We start from the raw sequence: 15,927 nt of genomic DNA, 5'->3' as shown, positions 1-15,927 counted from the left end.
CATCATTACCATGTTAATGTCTGCATGGTATTACAGCGTGTTATTGCAATACAACTTAACTAAATAAAGTGAACCATTCAGGGTTGTTTCCATTTTTCCATTGAAAAAATGCAGCAATCAGGCTTGCAGCTGTTCCCATCGCATTGTTGAATCATCTTTCGGGGTTCGCCTATAGGTCCGTGAGTCTGACTAGGGACTGGCAACAACCAACGAGCGCCAGCGTGACCCCGCCCTCGGGGCGGGTCCCGGGCGGGGCCGCGCACGTCCGCGTCCCGCGCTGCGTCACCGACGTCCCGCCCACCTGGTGTGCGGTTCGCGAGCGGCTGCTGCGGCGCTAGCGGGTGGTTCGGGCACTGGTAGTACGGAACGCCGGCGCGTCGGCTATGGCTCCGTGGGCTGTGGCCGAGCTCTGGGCGCTGAACCCGCTGCGCGCTCTGTGGCTCACCCTGGCCGCCGCCTTCCTGCTGACCCTGCTGCTGCAGCTAGTGCCGCCCGGCCTGCTCCCGGGCTGCGCGCTTTTCCAGGACCTGATCCGCTATGGGAAAACCAAGCGTGAGGGGCCGTCGCGCCCGGCCGCCTGCCGGGTCTTTGATGTGCCCAAGAGGTAACCGCGCCCCGGCTCGAGCCCGGGAAGCCGAGGCGCGGAGAGCCCGGGGCGCCCGGCTCGGGCAGCCGGCAGGGGGCAGCAGAGGCGGGCGCGGGATTGGCGCGGCCCGGGCCCGGGAGGCCCTGACAGGTCTCCGGGCGCGGCGCTGCCTTGGCGGGTCTCAGGGGGCACGGTCGCGTCCGCGTCGTGGTCCAGCGGGCGAAATGCCCCAAGGGCCCACGGACACCAAGGATGCTGAGCCGCGCGTGAACGTGAACGTGTACGTGTGGCCGCACCGAGTCTTCCCCTCGGGGGAAGTAGCGCTTCCGAATGTAGGCCTGGTCACCCGGCGTCAGGTTAAAGCCTTTTGGTCCCAGATTTTCCTCTTAGCCCTCGCCTGCACTCTAGGGCTCGATCTAACTTGAGGTCACTCACTTGTAGACATGAAGGCAGGTCCGCCCTTCGCCTTTGTTTCCCTCATTTGTCTCCGACCTTCGAAGTCAGGACGGGGGGCGCCACCCCCTTCTGCCACACCGACCCTCCTCACTAGCACCTGGGCGGGTGCCCCTGGAGAAGGCGGCCCAGGAATGCACATTTTTGTCAAGACTGACCCCGAAGCTTTGGCTTTCAACAGGTTTCATAACCAAGTTCAATGAAAGATTAAATCATTAGGGCTTAACTAGGGTTCTTTCAGAATTGTGAAGACTTTTTGTAGTTTGCTTTTGTTTGGGGTTTTTTTTTATTATTATTATTGTTTTACTTTGAATTCAGAACAGAGCTGAGAAGAGTCACCCAGGCACTTCTAGACGGTAGGAGAATAGCTCTGTCTTTAAGGTGCATGGAAAGTTGAACATTTAGGAAGGAATCTGGAGGAACGTGATAAGGTTTCAAATGTATTAAAACACCTTATCGCTTGAACCTCTCAGAGACAGTGTCCCAGGTCCGCAGACAAGAACGCAGCTGAGTAACTTGGCTTTTTTTTTTTTTTTTAAGATTTTATTTATTTGACAGAGATCACAAGTAAGCAGAGAGGCAGGCAAAGAGAGAGGAGGAAGCAGACTCCCTGATGAGCAAAGAGCCCCATGTGGGACTTGATCCCAGGACCCTGAGATCATGACCTGAGCTGAAGGCAGAGGCTTAACCCACTGAGCTACCCAGGTGCCCCTGTAACTTGGCTTCTGAAACGTGGATAACCGCCCCCACTTTTGTCTGTTGGGAGAAAGATTCCTCAGGTGTTAACACTGAGAAGGGAAATATAGGACATTCACTGGAAGAGGAAAGGAAATGAGGTCCTGGGAAGAGATAGAAGTACTTAAGACAAATTAGTCAAACCCTATATTTATTAGAGGCTCTTTTTAAGCAAACATTATCCATCATCCTATTTTTAATCAAGCTTGATTGCAGTACATCCTTTTATGCTTTATAGCAATGGCATTCCCAGATTATCATTTTTTACTGTTATAAAGTGAAGAAAAAATATTTCTTAGTATGAATTCTAACAATTTGTTTTCTGAATTTTGAGAAGGGTGTTGACGTCTCTAGATTAAAGGACACATTTCAAGTGCATTTCCTGCACTCCACTGTTCCTCTGGCTCCCATTCCCCAGCTGCTAGTGCTCAAGCACTTGATGATGTGACAGCTAAGAAACAGACTTGGTACCTTTCCTTTATTCATCACTACTCTTTGGGCTTGTTGTAATTTCTCCCATAATTTACACCTTTTTCTTCTTCCAGAATTCTAGAGTAGAACCTCCCATGATGTCCAGGTGATGTTTTGGTTGTTTTTTTCTAAATTTAAACCATTTCTTTGAGTATTGGAAGAAGATACAGCAAGTCCAGGCCAAGAAAGAAAGACAAATATGCCTAGATACTATCTTTTTTTTTTAATAAATACTTTTTAATCATCTTGTTAATTTCTTTTTTTTTAAGATTTTATTTATTTATTTGACAGACAGAGATCACAAGTAGGCAGGGAGGCAGGCAGAGAGAGAGGAGGAAGCAGGCTCTCCGCAGAGCAGAGAGCCTGATGCGGGGCTCGATCCCAGGACCTTGGGATCATGACCTGAGCCAAAGGCAGCTTTAACTCACTGAGCCACCCAGGCGCCCCTAGATACTATCTTTAAATATTTTTCCTTATGCAAAATTCAATTGTACTCTTAAAAGTGAACCTGTAATTTTTATACTTAGAGGCAGCTGTAAATCACATTTCTGCATTCACATTTCTGCATCTAAAATGGTGCTTACGTAATTTTGTTTGGGGTTATTTTTTCCTAAGGAGGCAAGAATAAAACCTTAAATTGGTTCATGGCATGTTCAATTTCATTACCACTGTCGGGTAGGGTTTTTTCCCTAAATTAAGGTGACGGTACTTCTCTTGTTTTCCTTTTGGTTCGTAGATTATTAATTTCCGAGAAAATCTGAATAAATAGGTGATGTCAACATGAGTCACAATGCTCTTGACTTGTGTAATGTGTATAGAAGTACTTCTGCTTCTAAGTTTCAAAATGGTATCAAAGCCTTGCAATTGAATTGAGCTCTGGAAGCAAAGAGCCATCCAGACTTTTCTCCAGGGGTGCAGCAGTCATAACCAGGGACCTGTGCACAGAATTCAGGGCAAACCTGGGTTAGAAAAAAAATTACATCTTTATTTCACTAACCTCTAGCCAAAATTCAGCATTTCCTTAATGATAAATGTATTTAATGAACCACAGTAGAATTAGCAGTACTTGCAATATGGTGAAAGATTTTTTTTCTATCACATTAAAAATATTGAAGAGACATCAAAACATTTTCATCACCACAAGAATGAATCCCTAGATCTTGTTATTTGATACAGTAATTAAGCACACATATTACTGTATCAGAGATTTCTTTTTCTAGTAGTTGTGTACCTATATTTCAATATAATTGATTTCCTGGGTAATCCCTATGTATTTTATGATCAAAGTAACATTTTGAAAAGTGGCCAGTTCCCTTCCCCAGACTGCGAGGGAGTCCAGGGAAGAGAAGTGTTAAGAACCCTTGCTCTAGACTATGAACTGGCCATAAGTTTACATTGTCTTGTTTGTTACCATATCCCTGGTTCAGTGCCTGACAAATAATCAGGTCCTTGATCACTCTGTCTTGAATGAATTTAAGAAAAACAGGATTTAGGTTGGGTTGGTTTGTTGATTAACAAAGGGTTTATAGAATACTTACGTGCCAAGAGCCTTTGCTCTTATAAAACAGGCAATAAATATGTAAACAAATCTTACAAAACAAGGTAATTTGGGGCGGTAATAAATGCCTCAGAGGAAATCGAGCAGGATTACTTGATCATGAGCAATGGGGTGATTGTGACAGTGACAACATGGAGAGGATGGTAAGGGAGGGACGGGGCAGGAGATGAGCTCACTGGGGGAGGCAGGGCTGGCTCACCAGGGCCACGGTGGAGATGAGATTTTATTCTGAGTGTATGGAAAGCCACTGAAGGCTTTAGGACGGGGAAGGAGGCGTGACATGATGTGATTTGTGTTTTTGGAAGGGTGACTAGCCATTGTGTGGAGAAAACTGAGTAAGAGGCTGTTACGATGGTCCAGGCAAAAGGCAGTGGTATGGGTCAGAGTGCTCACATAACACCTCTTGCCATCCTGGTGGTGACGACATTAAGGCACTTAGCACAGGCCAGGCACCTAGTCAGAATCAGTAAATATTAGTTCACTTCCTTAGTTGACCCCATAATTCCCATAATGTGGCCTTGGATCAGTCTCAGCTATCAGCAAGCCTGTATTATTAAATCCTGCCTCCTGGCTCAAAATCATCCAGTGGCTTCCAGCTTACTCACAGGAAGAGTCCAAGACCCTCTACTGTTTTGTTCCCACCACCTCACTGACTTTGTGTCCTATAGTTAGCCCCTATGTGGTGCTAGTCCAGCTCTAGGCCTCTCTGCTAGTCTTCTTTCTCACCTCAGGGCCTTTGCACTGCCTGTTCCCTCTATCTAGAGAGCTCTTTCCTCATATAGCCACATACATGGTTTATGTCCTTACTTCCTATAATTCTACTCAGATATTACCTTCTCAGTGAGGTATTGCCTATCCACCCTGTTTAAAAGTATAATTTTACCACCACCATGGTATTCCTTCTTCTCTTCCTGGCTTTCATTTTCCCAGTAACCGTAACTGCCTGCTGGCATGCTATGAATTTTACTTTTGTGTGTGAGTGTGAGTATAATTGCCATAAGGGCTGGATTATCTGTTGTTTTTGTTGTTGCACCCCTAGAGCAGTCCCTAGCTTCTATTTAGCCCTGAAATATTTATTAAAGTAGTGCTTGCTTGGTGCCAAGTCCTGTGTTACCATAAGGATCACCTTATCCCTCTTCCCACGGGCTTGGAAAACAGTGCTGCAATTAAGTAAAGTGCCAAGGGAGGAAAAGAGGGAGAATGTCTAAAACAAAAGGGGTGGAGTTCTTAGATCTGTTGTCGGAGGCTAAAGGGATCTTTTAACGTGGTATAAATTGGCATATGTGATACAGAGACAGAAAAGTTCAGGTTCAGGTGGATCTAGGTTGCATGAATTCGAAGTGTAGCAGTGTGGGGGCACTTGGTGGCTCAGCTGGTTAAGTGTCCAAATATTGTTCTCAGCTCCGATCTTGATCTCAGGGTTATGAGTTCAAGCCCCGTGTTGGGCTCCACGCTGCGCATGGCACCTACTTTAGAAAAAAGAAAGAAAGAAAGAAAGGTCGTGCTACAGGGTGATTTTAACTTCAGAGTCATCGGACTGAGTTCGGAGCTAAATACCACTTACTGTCTGACCTTGGATATGTAACGTAACATCTGAGCCTTCGTTTTCTCACCTGCCACGCGATAACCAAGTAAACTTTACAGAATTATTTCTGCCTACTTACCAGAGGGATTTTTTTTTCTAACTTTAGAAAGAGTGAAATGAATAAGCAATGCTGTGTGTGTGTGTGTGAAATATACATGACATAACACTTAACATTTTAACCCATTGCAGGTGTACAGTTCACTGGTGTTGTATCCATTCACATTGCTGTGCAGCCATCACCACCATCGATTTCCAGAACTTTTCCAGTAGCCAGAAGGGTTTTAAAACCTAAGTTATTTAAGTCACTCTGCACAAATGGCTCCCCGTCACACTGAATAAAAGCCAGTGTCCTTGTAAGACCCTATAGCATCTGCTTCTCCACCCAGGTGTCCTTTATTGTTCCTCAGAGCCTATGTGATTGTCATTTCCTCTGCCTAGAAAATTCTTTCCCATAGAAGCTCACTAAAGCTATTCATTCTAGCCAAATACCACTTCCAGAGAGGCCATCCTTGACCACCCTTGGCCTCCCCTCGGCACCCTCTCCACCCCCTAACCAGGTATTATGCTACATGTCTATAGGTTGATTTGTTGACCATATGCTGAGGGTAAACATCAAGGCAGAGACCTGGTCTGTTTGTTCCCTGCTGAGTTCCCAGATCCTAGAACATTCCCCCAGCACGTCATAAGTTCTCAATAAATATTTGCAAAGAAATGAAGTAGGTAGAGTGGCTGGCCCAGAAGATGTTTTTCAAAAGTCAGCCCCTCCCCTTTGCGTGGAAGCCTTCCCAGCAAGGTGCTGCTGGCCTTCTGCTCTGCTCCTGCAACTCAGACCGTACCTGGGCTCAGTTCTAGGAAGCATGTCTTAAGAAAGACCCTGGAAGGCAACCAAAAACCAGTGGCCAGGTAGGGAAGGGAGTATTGGAAATACGAGGATGAGCTTTGGAGGAAACTAAGCTCTTGAGCCTGGAGAAGATCGGAATCAGGAACAAGAGGCTAGCTCGGCAAGGGCAGATCTGGTGACAGAATTTGTAACAGGAGTCGGGAGAATTAAATGGGTTGCTCTGGAATGATCAGATGAGATCAGTATTTGTCAGACCCGGTTGTGGGCAGGGTCTGTGGTGGACGGGGCAGGGGTTGCCCCGTCAAGTCTGATACGATCATCTGGATCTTCTGGAAGAAGAATCCCTGAGCTCAGTCTACTTTGTTGTGACAAGGAAGAGGCTTGATACAAAGTGATGTGTTGAAGGCCAGGGAGGACAAACTGCGGAGTCAGAAAGATTTTGAATTTACTTAAATAAAGAAAAGTAGGAGAAGGATAGGTGAAGGGACCTCAGAAGAACCTGTGTTAGGCCTTTGTGCCATAGTAGGTGAACTCCTTTCGGTAAACCAGCATCCTCCTTCACATTAAGGTAACCTTGCTAATTTCAGCGTCCATTGGCTCTGGTTTGACTTGTATTTCATTTGTAACTGTGTTGATTGCAAAATAGGCGCTGTCCTTGATGAAAGGTGTAACCATCAGAAGTTGGTTCCTCGTTTTATGAGTTAAAGTCATGCTATTATAAAGTAATTTGGTCAACACAATTTCGGAAAACACTGAATCAGAAAACCTTTACGGTTTCTGGCAGCCCCGAGAGCTTGTGGTTTTGTAAATCTTGTGTAACAGCTCTATGGCTGTTGCAGCAACATTGCCCAGGATTTAGAAACCTTTCACACATTTGGCTTCTGTTGGCACGACCTAGGTTCTCTTTGCCAGGGTCTGGTGCCCCCTCTGTTGGAACTTGAGCCAATCCTGTCACCCCGAGATAAGAAAGGTTGCTAATTGACCCTCTATCCAGGTTTAACAAGGTCAGTCACGGTCTCGTTAACCTCAGGTGGCCTCTTTTTTTTCCGGAGTTAACTGGTCCCATCCTTTGAAAGGAGATTTTAAAAGCCTGAACGCCTGCAGGATTCAAGTTCTATTAAAAAACAAAAGTACACTTTGGGAAACGGGGAAAGAGGCTCCAGAGCCTAAAATAGTCTTCCTGCATAATGCTTTAAAGAGGACCTCCTCTGATGATTGCCTAACTGGTTTAACCTTGCAGGTACTTTTCTCACTTCTACATCATCTCAGTGCTGTGGAACGGCTTCCTGCTTTGGCACCTTACTCAGTCTCTGTTCCTGGGAGTGCCTTTTCCAACCTGGCTTCACGGTCTGCTCAGAATTCTCGGGGCTGCCCAGTTCCAAGGTACAACTCCATGGGCTAGTTATAACCATTTCGTCCTGTTCCTGCCTCTCCTGCCTGCAGGGAGCTGTTCCTGGAATTTCACAGTCACCCCCAGTCTCCTCCTGTGTGGGTCCAGGAAGTGGAGGGTGAGGCCAAAAACAGAGTTCTGCGTGCTTTCTAGCCCGGTGACTACAGGGTTGTCTCCATGTCCTTCACTGAGATCACAGCCAACCAAGAGTCCGCTCTTCGTCCCTGCCTTCCCAGCGAGTGCTATGCTGTGTACGAGACTGGCTGTGCTCCTTCGGATATTTTTAGTGCTGTCAATGCATTTATGCAGAAGTCTTAACACCGCAGTGCGAAAGCTCTTGGGCTCCATTCGGTTTGCCTCGAAGTGTTTGTCATTTCTCTAGCTGAACCAAAATCATGTCTCAGAACCCCAGAAATAGAATAGAAATTACTCTTGATCACCAGTTAAAAATATTGGCTATACTGTTAGCAATAGTTATATAATAAAATTGGCTCTGAATAGTTGTTGACCAGATGATTATAGAATAGCCTTTAAATTCACCTCACTCAAACTCGAATAAAGGATACATGGAACAATTTTAGAAATCAGGAATTGAAGGTGAAAACCATAAGGCCGCCTCAGTTAATGTCAGGGAGAGGGTGAGGGGCTGAATTAGAAACAAATTGTCCTGGTGCTATCTCTGTCCTTTGTTCTACCACTGGCTCCACGGGAACAGTCCTTTTCTTTATAACCATGGGAACTTGTTGCAAAAGATGACAGCCCGAGGCAAGACCTATGCACATCCTATTTGGAACTGGCAGAGACCTTAGCAGATCCCACTTCCCCCATTAAAACTTCATCTCTCCCTTTGTTTACTGTAGGGCTAGCTGGGGTTCTGGAATTTAGAAGGTTGGTTGTGAGGAGTTTTATTTGTATGTTTGTTTTAACCTATTCCTAAAGAGTTAAATCTAGGATTTGCTGTATTTAAAAATAGAAAAACAGCCAATGCTATTCTGTACTGATGGAAGTCTAGATAGGGCTTACCTTTGTTGGGGGGAGGCAGTGCCTGGAGGGGAGACAAGGGAGTGCTGGTTGTGTTCTGTTTCTTTTTCTTTTTTTTTTTTTTTTTAAGATTTTATTTATTTATTTGACAGAGAGATCACAAATAGGCAGAGAAGCAGAGAGAGAGAGGAGGAAGCAGGCTCCCTGCTGAGCAGAGAGCCTGAAGCAGGGCTCGATCCCAGGACCCTGGGATCATGACCTGAGCTGAAGGCAGAGGCTTTAACCCACGGAGCCACCCAGGCGCCCCTGTGTTCTGTTTCTTGATCCGGACGCTGGATATATGGGTGGAATAGGTTGGTTTAGTTTGTAAAAATTCGTTAAACTGTATCCTTAATTCTAATGATGTGTGTGTATGTGTCTGTGTATGTGTGACATTCATTTAAAAAACAAAAACATCTAGGTGTTACGTCATTTTAAAAACGAGTACTTCCTCTGAATTCTTTTGGCAGAGGGGTGGGAGGCAGGTAGGGAGATAGATCTCAAGGCTCACAGTCCCCTGAAAGTATGATTTTGGTTTTTGTTTGTTTAATATGGAAAGAAATGCATATTTCCCTCTGTCTCTGTTCCTGTCCCCTTTTCTGCCTGTCTGGGTGCCTGTGTCTCATCTCCCCTGACCCAGGGATCCCACCGGGTGGGGTTGTTAGGGGTCATCCGGGCATTCTTCCCGACCATCTTCATCTGGCTGTTAGCGCCAGGAACCAGAGGTCCACGGACATCAGCTTCTACGTGCACAGACTCCTTCGCAGTGACATGCATATAACTAGAAGGCTTTCCGATGGTGGAGAGGCCAGAGACCTGAGTTTGTCACTAGTCAAATTCCGTAACTTCACTTGGCCCACTTCCTCATGACTTTAAAAAAAAAAAAAAAAGGTGTTAGGCTAGATGATGTTTAGGGCCCTCTCGTAGCTCTAATCTTATTTAATACTCTGTGGAACAGCAAGAGAAATAATATGACTTTGCATCAGCCCCGGAAAGAGAGATGCTGACATGTTGCATTCTGCATTACAGGGGGTGAGCTGGCGCTGTCCGCATTCTTAGTGTTAGTATTTCTGTGGCTACACAGCTTGAGAAGGCTCTTCGAATGCTTCTATGTCAGTGTCTTCTCCAATGCCGTGATTCACGTCGTGCAGTACTGTTTTGGACTTGTCTACTATGTCCTCACCGGCCTGACTGTGCTCAGCCAAGTGCCACTGGACGGCAGGAATGGTGAGTGGTCCCTGGGGTCTGTCCGTCGAGTCACTGGGCATGTGAGGCGCTGTTCAGGCAAAGCCCTCCACCAAGCCTGACAAAAGTTTGAAAACAGACCTGCCCAGACCTGCCCAACCCAGTTTGCATTTAAGAGTTTGAAATCTACCAGCCTTGGAAAAAGTCAACATGCCCAAGGGTATATACATTAACTATTACAAAATTGCTAAAACCCGAGAGACGCCAGCATAAGCACTAATGCCCGTGGTAAAGACAGTAAAGTAAAATAAAGATAGTAAAGTACCAGGTGTTGAGGAGGCTTGGTGTAAGGACGAAGAATTGGGACGTGGGTCTCCCTTGGTGGGACTGAAGTCCGTGACCGCAGGCAGAGTTACTCTGGAAAGAAAGAGGGAGTATGGGCAAGAGTTGGAAGCAGGGGGACACGCAAGAGCAGGAGAAAGGGTCGGCAAAGTTGCTCCACCAAAGGCTCAGTCTCCCTCGGGTGTGTGTGTGGAAGGGGAAGGGTGGTACGGGATTAAATCTCAGCAAACCAGAGGAGGAGGTGTGGCCTGGGCCAGGGTGAACAGTTGTGATTTGAAGAGGGAGTAGAGAGCCGTTTTGTTGCCATTTCGTTCTTAGGATGATTCTGATCATAACAAAGCTTTTCTTCAAGGGAGGCAGCCTGAGGGGAGAGTACAAAAGCGTACTATGGAGCGTCTGAGTTGTGTCTGAACATTGCTGAGCTCCCACTGGCCGGGAAGAGGGAAGCAAAATTATGACCTTTGTTTATGAGGAGGAAACGAAGTGTGCTTTGCGGGGGGGAAGAGAGGCTGGAGATCTAACATGTAGGACTATCATTTTTGTAAAAACAATACGTTCTTTTTACACAAAACTCGAGTCACTTGGGGTGACTCACGTTAGTTTTTAGTGCTGAGGCGAACTTCACCCTGCTTTGCCTTTGGTGTCCTTCTGCCCACACACTGTAGGGCAGAACATTCATGACAGTTTTCTCTCAGTTCAAGTCTTCGTGTGTCCTATCTGTCCATGTAAATAGAGACCAAAGTCTGGATGTTTCCAGGACTCAGTGAACTTTCTCCTCAGGTTGGATTTCGGCCTCAGAATAGCCCCTTCAGCATCCTCTCTCTGTCGCTATAGCACAACCCAAGGTCTCTATGGCTTAAGGAATGACATTAGAGTACAATTTAGTAATGAACTTTCTTAATTCATGAATTATTTATTGGCTCCAGCCACTCAGGTAGCATCTCTCCATCTGCTTCCACGGAATTTAATCAAGTCAGTGTTTCCTCCCTGAACGTTCTGCTGTGGCACTCACGTGCAGCCCGTGTCGAGGTGCACAGTGCTAGGATTTCCACCCAAAGGAGCTTTCCGAAGCACGCGGCTAACCCGCTAGCTTTCAGTCTTTTGGCCTCCGTTGGCATTACGTATCTCTTCTGGAGCTTCGTCCGCTAGCTTGACCCCAGCTTCTGCCCCTCCCCCACCACGAATAAACAGTTAAGAAAAAGCAGCTGAGACACCCCCAGAAATCGTTTTCTAGACACTCCTTTCTGAAGCTGTCCTCTGTTTCACCTACTTGTCTTTCAAGAAGTCATATGCAGGCATTTGGGGCAGTATGAGGAAAACTGGTTTCAGGAATTCACTGAGAGAGAACACACAGGCATGTGTCAGCCATGGGGTCTGATAGGAATAGACTGAGTCTGAATTCTGGCTTACTTAACCGCCCTGAACCTCGGTACCTTCATCTTTAATCAGGGACACATCCCGATTTCAGAGGGTTCTTGTGAAAGGGAAGAGAAAGGGTGTCTACAAGCTGCCCCCTCATCTCTTGGTCTTCAAAGCCTAGAGGGTCTTCCTCCAGCCACTTTCCATTACACTGTTGTATTTTATTTTCTTCTGAGTGCCCTCTCTACCTGAACTTGTCTTGGTCATCGGTTTGCCTGCGAGTTTCTGTTTGTCCCTTGCCACTGGAACATGGGTTCCTGAGGACTGAGATCTGACCTTACTTACTCACTGCTTTTATCTCCGTGTGAGATGCCAGGCTCAATAGACACTCAATCAGTAAATAACGAATAAACCAAGAGTTAAATACTACACAGATTGGACTCTCAGCCTTCCACTTGCCTCCCCTTTCCTGCGTTATAATTCCAACTTACTCTTAGGAATCTTTCCCTCATAGGTACTTTCTCTGATTCAGAGTAGGTCACTTGGCAGCGATGAGAACTCTAAAACACTGGCTTCAGTTTTTAATCCTAAAATGACTTGCTCTTAAAGCCCTCCAATTTAAAACTATTTTTCATATTTTGTTTCTTTTTAACCTGGAAAAAGATAACCTTTTTATTAAATGGCTGAGTCTAGTAAACATTAAAAGTCTATAGTAAACTGTTTCTATAGGGCAGGTTTTTAAAAGAAATTAACACAGGTAGACATTGGTGGACTCTCATTAGTCGTTAGCTGTCATTAGTCCTCCCTCCTGGTGCCCATATGGAATCGCATATTCTCGGTTCTCTTACCTGAATCGACTCTGTGGGGGCTGTCTCTTGGCTCCAGGCCCTCAGGCTCTTCCCCACCATCAATCCAATCTGCAGTCAATGGACAGCTTTGTTTCTTCAGTCAAGTTCCTAAGGAGGCTGACTGCTTCCTGCTGATCATAAGGAAGTCCTGAATTTGCTTTTCTGATGCCAGTCCTCAAAAGACCTGAATTCTTCCTGTCTTCTTGGTAGCTGGAGAAGAAAGAGGAAGATGATACTTTGAGTGTTTCTACTTCTGAACTAAATCTAACATGGTTCTCTCTAATCAGAAGAGGACAGTTTGTGTCTTCGTCTTGCAGTTTACACTTCTTCTCTTTTGGGAAGCCCCGCCGTGAGCTGTTACTTCTAGGGATTTTCTTTTGTTTTTAAAGATTTATTTATTTATTTGACAGATAGAGATCACAAGTAGGGAGAGAGGCAGGCAGAGAGAGAGAGGAGGAAGCAGGCTCCCTGCCAAGCAGAGAGCCCGATGCGGGACTCGATCCCAGGACGCTGGGATCATGACCTGAGCGAAAGGCAGAGGCTTTAACCCACTGAGCCACCCAGGCGTCCCTCTAGTGATTTTCTTCATTGACTAGAGCCAGTCAAGTCTGTGCTCTGCATTCAGTGTCTCCCCTGAATGGTTTAGGGTGGCATCTCAGGGTGAGATTCCTTTAGTGTTTTACTGACAGTAGACCGTAAGAAAGAAGACGTAACACCAGGCTTAGAAATAGAAGCGCAAAGCAATGTCACCACACGAGAGTGCATCACGAGAGGAGGAGACAGAGCCGACCTCTGTGCTTGAAGCATTTGAAGAGGCAGCAGGAGAGCGTGTCCATGTAGCATTCTCTGTCGGGGGCCACTGAAGCTGCCCCTGGAGGAGGAGCCTACCCCTTCACCCAACTGGACAGCGCTCTCCCCTCCAGACCTGGTACATTCGGTCAGGGTAATTTTCCAGTCGAGCAGAATAGTGGGAAATTGTGTTCTACTGACTGTATGGTTCTACTAGCTGTATCAATCCCCAAGCCTCTGAAATTTTGCAGGCTGGCTAATAAGCTAATTCTTTTTTTCTGTAGTCTATGTGATAGGGAAAAATCTCTTGCTGCAAGCTCGGTGGTTCCATATCCTCGGAACGCTGATGTTTATCTGGTCGTCTGTCCGTCAGTACAAGTGCCACGTCATTCTCGGCGATCTCAGGAAAAATAAAGCAGGTGAGGCGGCCTTCCAGAGCCATGGCGTGGGGAATTTGAACCCTCAGAAGTTAGTTATCCCTGTTCCTTTATTTTTTCCCCACCTGCCCTAAATTAACAGACTCATCTATCACATGTGCTCCTTTTGGACAAGACACCTCTCTGGGTCTCGATCTTCCCCTTTGTAAAATGAGAGCGTTATGCTGAAAGACTTCCCCCGGCTCCGTCTAGCCCCCACGCTCTGTAATTCTATTCTGTGCCCACATCTGGCGGCCTGCACAGCAGACACGTGCCTAACCAGCACGTGAGCATTCCCATTACCTGCTGAGTTAGGGTCATTCCAGCCGCAGCAAAAAAAAAAAAAACCTTGACTTTTTAGTTAGCTTGTATTGACTTATCACAGGTACAGTTTTCATTAGGTTTTTTGAAATACTAACAGTGGAATAATACTATTCAGCATTTACCCAGTGCTTATTCTGTGCCAGGCCCGGTTCCTGGAACTTCACATAGAGTCTCACAGTGCTTAGTTGAGTTGGGGACAGTCTTATTCTCCCTTTACAAATGGGGAAACCGAGGCACCGAGCTGTTAAGCAGCTTTTCTCAAGTTCCACAACATATGAGTGGTAGAGTCAGGATTTGAGTTCATGCCGTCTGAGCTCTTAATGACTAGCTTAGAGGCCTAGTGGAGAAACAGGCTTTCCTCCGTGCTTTTTTTCAGCTGATAGTGTAACCTAGGCATGTAACTTTTTAACACATAGTAGGTTGACAGTGAAAGTGTGATGGGAAGTGGGTTTGCACTCAGGTCAGCAATCTGAGTTGTTGGAAATGACTTGGGGCCTGAGGTGGTAAAGTCTGTTTCTGCGACTTCGTTTGTTCAGGTGGCCTTCTGTTTCTGTTTCAGGGGTGGTCATTCACTGTAACCACCGAATCCCTTTTGGAGACTGGTTTGAATACGTTTCTTCCCCGAACTACTTAGCAGAGCTGATGATCTACATTTCCATGGCTGTCACCTTCGGGCTCCACAACTTAACTTGGTGGCTAGTGGTGACATATGTTTTCTTCAGCCAGGCGCTGTCTGCTTTCCTCAGCCACAAATTCTACAAAAGCAAATTTGTCTCCTATCCGAAGCATAGGAAAGCTTTCCTGCCATTCCTCTTTTAAGGTAACCTCAGTCATGAAGCATGCAAACCAGGTGACAGGTGCAATTCCTCAGGACAACAAAGCCTAGGGACCAAAGCACAGTTTCTGCAGAACTGTTTGTAATTCCGCGTTCCGTTTTTACACCCAAAAGTCTTCACCGAAGGAGCAAAGCAAGACCCCGCAAGAAAATGAATCTTCAAAGAGGAAATCCTTCTGGCAGGCCTGGGAGTGCTGTGTCTGCCTTCTGAGATGCTTTATAAAACCAACCGACCGCTAACAAGTAGAGGAGACTTCTCCAAGCTGCCTCACAAGCAAACTAACCAAGAATATACCAACGGCTTCGCACATGCACCTACGTCCCCAGAGGAAGAGATGAGACCGTCCGTGGCTTTTTGCTGGGGACGCATGAGCTGGACTATATAAGAAGCAGTATAGCAGTGCGCAGTAACTGTTGTAAGAACGGCACATTCGTGCAGCACCAGATTTCCTGGCTTAGTGACTAAGGTATTAACGTGATGGCTTTTGTGCAGGCGTCATATTACAGTCTACTAGCTAGTGAAGTTTTGCACTAATAGGTACCTTGCTGTGGGAGAAAGAACCTCATTATTATTCAGACGCATAACCAAATGCAGTGAAAACACATCCTCCTACCCTCATCCTTGGGGCAATAAAAACGAAGCTGCTCCACTGAGATTCTTCTTAATCTAAACTTTCAGTATAAGCACATGAAAGCACATTCTAAAGTTCTAAAAATAATTTGCTGTAGCATTTTCTCTCCCATCCATCGAATACCGCCTCAATCAGTTGCTCAGTCCGTTCCAACAAATGACCTATTTGTTTCATTTATCATTTGGGTGCGCCATCGTCAGGACGAGGACTCAGGAACAAAACTTTCCACGCTGGAAGTGTAAAGCAAATTGCAGTTTGGTCTTAATTTCCACACAGATGTGCTCGCTTCGGCAGCACATATATTAATTTCCACGCAGATGACACAAATGCTTTTTAATAGCAAACTACTTGGGGAGGGAACGTATTCTGCTTTATTTAGCATGTCATTTCATACCCAGGTTAGTCTAGGAATTTGAATGACATTCTGGAATTTCATTGCACTTTTAAGTGAAATGATGATATCCCCTGTGAAGAACCCTATCAGGGGCTATTAGAAGGCATTCCCAGTCCCCAGTGTCCTCGTCTCAAGCCCAGCGTCCCCTATCGTCCCCTCCTGTC

General features: G+C 46.0%; 1 protein-coding gene across 1 annotated transcript; it reads left to right on the top strand.

Annotated features, from left to right (window-relative positions):
* Positions 1–296: 296 nt before the first annotated feature.
* SRD5A3 (steroid 5 alpha-reductase 3) lies at positions 297–15,385 on the top strand. Its single transcript, XM_045998212.1, has 5 exons — positions 297–604; positions 7,470–7,612; positions 9,669–9,866; positions 13,447–13,581; positions 14,462–15,385. Exons 1-5 carry the CDS (start codon positions 384–386, stop codon positions 14,719–14,721), a joined length of 957 nt encoding a protein of 318 aa, XP_045854168.1. The 5' UTR covers positions 297–383; the 3' UTR covers positions 14,722–15,385.
* Positions 15,386–15,927: the final 542 nt, after the last annotated feature.

The sequence above is a fragment of the Meles meles genome, chromosome 2 (genome assembly GCF_922984935.1).
Source record: "Meles meles chromosome 2, mMelMel3.1 paternal haplotype, whole genome shotgun sequence".
Lineage (NCBI taxonomy): Eukaryota > Metazoa > Chordata > Mammalia > Carnivora > Mustelidae > Meles > Meles meles.
Note: the sequence above shows the minus strand (reverse complement) of the source record. Positions and strands in the feature narration are given on the sequence as shown.

Bases quoted from the DNA above. Each gene is read 5' to 3' on its own strand.
- SRD5A3 (XM_045998212.1), top strand. From the start codon at position 384: ATGGCTCCGTGGGCTGTGGCCGAGCTCTGGGCGCTGAACCCGCTGCGC. The intron at 605-7,469 runs GTAACCGCGCCC...TTAACCTTGCAG, and splicing joins GTCTTTGATGTGCCCAAGAG to GTACTTTTCTCACTTCTACA. The intron at 13,582-14,461 runs GTGAGGCGGCCT...TTTCTGTTTCAG, and splicing joins TCTCAGGAAAAATAAAGCAG to GGGTGGTCATTCACTGTAAC.